Source organism: Salvelinus fontinalis, chromosome 1 (assembly GCF_029448725.1).
Source record: "Salvelinus fontinalis isolate EN_2023a chromosome 1, ASM2944872v1, whole genome shotgun sequence".
Lineage (NCBI taxonomy): Eukaryota > Metazoa > Chordata > Actinopteri > Salmoniformes > Salmonidae > Salvelinus > Salvelinus fontinalis.
Window position 1 is genome coordinate 99,787,923 of NC_074665.1, and position 6,968 is coordinate 99,794,890.

Here is a 6,968-nt window from a genome sequence, read left to right on the forward strand (position 1 = left end):
CTGTTGACCCAGAGGACCAGCCTGTCTGATAGGTGGTGTTCTGTTGACCCAGAGGTCCAGCCTGTCTGATAGGTGGTGTTCTGTTGACCCAGGGACAGAGGTCCAGCCTGTCTGATAGGTGGTGTTCTGTTGACCCAGAGGACCAGCCTGTCTGATAGGTGGTGTTCTGTTGACCCAGAGGACCAGCCTGTCTGATAGGTGGTGTTCTGTTGACCCAGGGACAGAGGACCAGCCTGTCTGATAGGTGGTGTTCTGTTGACTCAGAGGACCAGCCTGTCTGATAGGTGGTGTTCTGTTGACCCAGAGGACCAGCCTGTCTGATAGATGGTGTTCTGTTGACCCAGAGGACCAGCCTGTCTGGTAGATGGTGTTCTGTTGACCCAGAGGACCAGCCTGTCTGGTAGGTGGTGTTCTGTTGACCCAGAGGACCAGCCTGTCTGATAGATGGTGTTCTGTTGACCCAGAGGACCAGCCTGTCTGATAGATGGTGTTCTGTTGACCCAGAGGACCAGCCTGTCTGGTAGATGGTGTTCTGTTGACCCAGAGGACCAGCCTGTCTGGTAGGTGGTGTTCTGTTGACCCAGAGGACCAGCCTGTGATAGGTGGTGTTCTGTTGACCCAGAGGACCAGCCTGTCTGATAGGTGGTGTTCTGTTGACCCAGAGGACCAGCCTGTCTGATAGGTGGTGTTCTGTTGACCCAGAGGACCAGCCTGTCTGATAGGTGGTGTTCTGTTGACCCAGAGGACCAGCCTGTCTGATAGGTGGTGTTCTGTTGACCCAGAGGACCAGCCTGTCTGATAGGTGGTTTTCTGTTGACCCAGGGACAGAGGTCCAGCCTGTCTGATAGGTGGTTTTCTGTTGACCCAGAGACAGAGGTCCAGCCTGTCTGATAGATGGTGTTCTGTTGACCCAGGGACAGAGGTCCAGCCAGGAGGAGGATGGAGAGGGACCAGCTGAAACAGGTCTGCAGCAGGAGAAGGAGAACAAGGCTACAGAGTTTGAAGGATTCAACGTTCAGGATGTCAAAGACCTGACCAACGAGATGCTGGGAGACCTACAGGTAGGATTTCATGATGAATCTGATTCCTTTAAAGCTTATTGAAATTAACAACCTTCATGTATGTTCCATTCAAGGCTTTGATTGTTGTTGTAATAACCAATAACCAGTCCAACTAATAACCAATAACCAGTCCAACTAATAACCAATAACCAGTCCATCTATCACCCTGCTGGTGTTCCATACAGTTGAATGTGATCGTTGTTCCAATCAGAGGTCAGTTATCACCTGATCTCCAATAACCAGTCCATCTATCACCCTGCTGGTGTTTCATACAGTTGAATGTGATCATTGTTCCAATCAGAGGTCAGTTATCACCTGATCTCCAATAACCAGTCCATCTATCACCCTGCTGGTGTTTCATACAGTTGAATGGGATCATTGTTCCAATCAGAGGTCAGTTATCACCTGATCTCCAATAACCAGTCCATCTATCACCCTGCTGGTGTTTCATACAGTTGAATGTGATCATTGTTCCCAATCAGAGGTCAGTTATCACCTGATCTCCAATAACCAGTAACCAGTCCAACTAATAACCAATAACCAGTCCATCTATCACCCTGCTGGTGTTTCATACAGTTGAATGTGATCGTTGTTCCAATCAGAGGTCAGTTATCACCTGATCTCCAATAACCAGTCCATCTATCACCCTGCTGGTGTTTCTTACAGTTGAATGTGATCGTTGTTCCAATCAGAGGTCAGTTATCACCTGATCTCCAGTAACCAGTCCATCTATCACCCTGCTGGTGTTTCATACAGTTGAATGGGATCATTGTTCCAATCAGAGGTCAGTTATCACCTGATCTCCAATAACCAGTCCATCTATCACCCTGCTGGTGTTTCATACAGTTGAATGTGATCATTGTTCCCAAACAGAGGTCAGTTATCACCTGATCTCCAATAACCAGTCCATCTATCACCCTGCTGGTGTTTCATACAGTTGAATGGGATCATTGTTCCCAAACAGAGGTCAGTTATCACCTGATCTCCAATAACCAGTAACCAGTCCAACTAATAACCAATAACCAATAACCAGTCCATCTATCACCCTGCTGGTGTTTCATACAGTTGAATGTGATCATTGTTCCCAATCAGAGGTCAGTTATCACCTGATCTCCAATAACCAGTCCATCTATCACCCTGCTGGTGTTTCATACAGTTGAATGGGATCATTGTTCCAATCAGCCAACTAATAACCAATAACCAATAATCAGTCCATCTATCACCCTGCTGGTGTTTCATACAGTTGAATGTGATCATTGTTCCAATCAGACGTCAGTTATCACCTGATCTCCAATAACCAGTAACCAGTCCAACTAATAACCAATAACCAGTCCATCTATCACCCTGCTGGTGTTTCATACAGTTGAATGTGATCATTGTCCCCAAACAGAGGTCAGTTATCACCTGATCTCCAATAACCAGTAACCAGTCCAACTAATAACCAATAACCAATAACCAGTCCATCTATCACCCTGCTGGTGTTTCATACAGTTGAATGTGATCATTGTTCCAATCAGACGTCAGTTATCACCTGATCTCCAATAACCAGTAACCAGTCCAACTAATAATCAATAACCAGTAACCAGTCCAACTAATAACCAATAACCAGTAACCAGTCCAACTAATAACCAATAACCAATAACCAGTCCAACTAATAACCAATAACCAGTAACCAGTCCAACTAATAACCAATAACCAGTAACCAGTCCAACTAATAACCAATAACCAGTAACCAGTCCAACTAATAACCAATAACCAGTAACCAGTCCAACTAATAACCAATAACCAGTAACCAGTCCAACTAATAACCAATAACCAATAACCAGTCCAACTAATAACCAATAACCAGTAACCAGTCCAACTAATAACCAATAACCAATAACAAGTCCAACTAATAACCAATAACCAATAACCAGTCCAACTAATAACCAATAACCAGTAACCAGTCCAACTAATAACCAATAACCAGTAACCAGTCCAACTAATAACCAATAACCAATAACCAGTCCAACTAATAACCAATAACCAGTAACCAGTCCAACTAATAACCAATAACCAGTAACCAGTCCAACTAATAACCAATAACCAGTAACCAGTCCAACTAATAACCAATAACCAGTAACCAGTCCAACTAATAACCAATAACCAGTAACCAGTCCAACTAATAACCAATAACCAGTAACCAGTCCAACTAATAACCAATAACCAATAACCAGTCCAACTAATAACCAATAACCAGTAACCAGTCCAACTAATAACCAATAACCAGTAACCAGTCCAACTAATAACCAGTAACCAGTCCAACTAATAACCAATAACCAATAACCAGTCCATCTATCACCATGCTGGTGTCATCAGAACAAGGGCTTAGGGATTGTTGTTGGTGGTTTTCATGTCTTCCACACAAGTTGAATGTTTTGGATGTTAAACAGGAAACGCAGGTTTGTTTTATAGTAATAGCTGTCGTGTTATTAAACAGTACAAGTAGTTGTCATTATGACAGGTCTAAATAGGACAACAGAGACATGTAGGGATGTGTTCCAAATGGCACCCTATTCCCTATGTAGCGCACTACGTTTGACCAGAGTCCTATGGGACTTGGTTGAAAGTAGTGCACTAAATAGTGAATAGGGTGCCAGACGTAATAACAGTAGACAGGCCTGTGATAAAGAGCTGAACAGCTGCACTGACTGACAGGCCGGCTGACTGGCTGACTGGCTGGCTGACTGACAGGCTGACTGGCTGACTGGCTGGCTGACTGACAGGCCGGCTGACTGGCTGACTGGCTGGCTGACTGACAGGCCGGCTGACTGGCTGACTGGCTGGCTGACTGACAGGCTGACTGACTGGCTGACTGACTGGCTGGCTGACTGGCTGGCTGACTGGCTGGCTGACTGACAGGCTGACTGGCTGGCTGACTGACTGACTGACTGACTGGCTGACTGGCTGGCTGGCTGGCTGACTGACTGGCTGACTGACTGGCTGACTGGCTGACTGGCTGGCTGACTGACTGGCTGACTGACAGGCTGACTGACTGACTGACTGGCTGACTGACTGGCTGACTGACTGGCTGACTGACAGGCTGACTGACAGGCTGACTGACTGGCTGACTGACTGGCTGGCTGACATACTGACTGACAGGCTGACTGACTGGCTGACTGACTGGCTGGCTGACTGGCTGGCTGGCTGGCTGACTGACCGACCGACCGGGGAATAGATGCAGCCAAGGGGAATAGATGCAGCCAAGGGGAATAGATGCAGCCAAGGGGAATAGATGCAGCCAAGGGGAATAGATGCAGCCAAGGGGAATAGATGCAGCCAAGGGGAATAGATGCAGCCAATGGGAATAGATGCAGCCAAGGGGAATAGATGCAGCCAAGGGGAATAGATGCAGCCAAGGGGAATAGATGCAGCCAAGGGGAATAGATGCAGCCAAGGGGAATAGATGCAGCCAAGGGGAATAGATGCAGCCAAGGGGAATAGATGCAGCCAAGGGGAATAGATGCAGCCAATGGGAATAGATGCAGCCAGGGGAATAGATGCAGCCAATGGGAATAGATGCAGCCAATGGGAATAGATGCAGCCAGGGGAATAGATGCAGCCAATGGGAATAGATGCAGCCAGGGGAATAGATGCAGCCAGGGGAATAGATGCAGCCAATGGGAATAGATGCAGCCAATGGGAATAGATGCAGCCAATGGGAATAGATGCAGCCAGGGGAATAGATGCAGCCAATGGGAATAGATGCAGCCAATGGGAATAGATGCAGCCAGGGGAATAGATGCAGCCAATGGGAATAGATGCAGCCAAGGGAATAGATGCAGCCAATGGGAATAGATGCAGCCAGGGGAATACGGACATCTTTTAGATGACTACGTTGAAGCAGTCTTCATGTGTTAAATAATGAGTAATTATCCAAACTATTATCAATGTCTTTCCTCTTGTGTTGTTACAGGCTGAATTCACAGAGAAGCTGAGAGTCCAGGAGGAAACCTTCCGTACCAGACTAGACCCACTGAAACAGTCTGCCTGCAAATAGCTACACCTCATAGTATAACATATCAACCAGAGGACGCCTGGTCCTTACTGACTGGTTCAACCAGAGGACGCCTGGTCCTTACTGACTGGTTCAACCAGAGGACGCCTGGTCCTTACTGACTGGTCCTTACTGACTGGTTCAACCAGAGGACGCCTGGTCCATACTGACTGGTCCTTACGGACTGGTTCAACCAGAGGACGCCTGGTCCTTACTGACTGGTTCAACCAGAGGACTCCTGGTCCTTACTGACTGGTCCTTACTGACTGGTCCTTACTGACTGGTTCAACCAGAGGACGCCTGGTCCTTACTGACTGGTACTTACTGACTGGTTCAACCAGAGGACGCCTGGTCCTTACTGACTGGTCCTTACTGACTGGTTCAACCAGAGGACGCCTGGTCCTTACTGACTAGTCCTTACTGACTGGTTCAACCAGAGGACGCCTGGTCCTTATTGACTGGTCCTTACTGACTGGTTCAACCAGAGGACGCCTGGTCCTTACTGACTGGTCCTTACTGACTGGTTTAACCAGAGGACGCCTGGTCCTTACTGACTGGTCCTTACTGACTGGTTCAACCAGAGGACGCCTGGTCCTTACTGACTGGTCCTTACTGACTGGTTCAACCAGAGGACGCCTGGTCCTTACTGACTGGTTCAACCAGAGGACGCCTGGTCCTTACTGACTGGTCCTTACTGACTGGTTCAACCAGAGGACGCCTGGTCCTTACTGTCTGGTCCTTACTGACTGGTTCAACCAGAGGACGCCTGGTCTTTACTGACTGGTCCTTACTGACTGGTTCAACCAGAGGACGCCTGGTCCTTACTGACTGGTTCAACCAGAGGAAGCCTGGTCCTTACTGACTGGTTCAACCAGAGGACGCCTGGTTCTCTGAATCTGACATTTTAAAGAAGACTGCGAAGACGACAGTAATTTGAAACTGTTTTTCTGAAATTATGCAAAACATTTTGACAAAATGTTGTCAGCACAAAAGGTTTGGTTTGAAGAAAACGGAGGGCGGTATTCAATCAAAACCTGTAACTGGATTTCCGTACATCAAAACCCAAAAGGAATCCGTAAATCAAACAATCCAAGCCAAGATTCCCACATGTCCATGTTTCCATGTCATCAATAAACCCATGAAACAAAATGAAAATGAATGTTGTTTTAGACTTTCCTTGAAAATGTGGTGACCAGTTGTGATTGAATAGTTCCCTAGCAACACAATCTTACCGTGTGTCGATCTTACCGTGGGTCGATCTTACCGGGGGTCGATATTACCGTGGGTCGATCTTACCGGGGGTCGATCTTACCGTGGGTCGATCTTACCGGGGGTCGATCTTACCGGGGGTCGATCTTACCGGGGGTCGTCCATATTTCAGATGTGTGCTGGAAAGGAAAACCAAATGTCAGTTCGGGGTAATGTGGATATTTGCTCCAACAATGTTTGGTGTAACACTCAAGGTTGCTACCTAACGTTTCTTAAATGAGTAATAAACTATTTTATAACGTAACACAGGGCTATAGTCTTTTATTCAAATAAAATAATTCATGTGATCACATTTTACCGTCTGTACTGTCTGTAGGTCTGTCATGTTAGCCTGGTGGTAGAAACCGTCTGTACTGTCTGTAGGTCTATCATGTTAGCCTGGTGGTAGAAACCGTCTGTACTGTCTGTAGGTCTGTCATGTTAGCCTGGTGGTAGAAACCGTCTGTACTGTCTGTAGGTCTGTCATGTTAGCCTGGTGGTAGAAACCGTCTGTTCTGTCTGTAGGTCTGTCATGTTAGCCTGGTGGTAGAAACCGTCTGTACTGTGTGTAGGTCTGTCATGTTAGCCTGGTGGTAGAAACCGTCTGTACTGTCTGTAGTTCT

General features: G+C 46.9%; 1 protein-coding gene across 1 annotated transcript in view; it reads left to right on the top strand.

Moving 5' to 3' along the window:
- The window catches only part of LOC129865245 (ciliary-associated calcium-binding coiled-coil protein 1-like), a 40,200-nt gene extending 33,590 nt beyond the window's left edge, over positions 1-6,610 (top strand). Inside the window, exons 7-8 of the mRNA XM_055937870.1 lie at positions 915-1,061; positions 5,017-6,610. Of these exons, the coding sequence (XP_055793845.1) occupies positions 915-1,061; positions 5,017-5,100 (231 nt within the window). The 3' untranslated portion in view covers positions 5,101-6,610. The remainder of the gene's footprint in view (positions 1-914; positions 1,062-5,016) is intronic.
- The last annotated feature ends 358 nt before the right edge of the window (positions 6,611-6,968 follow it).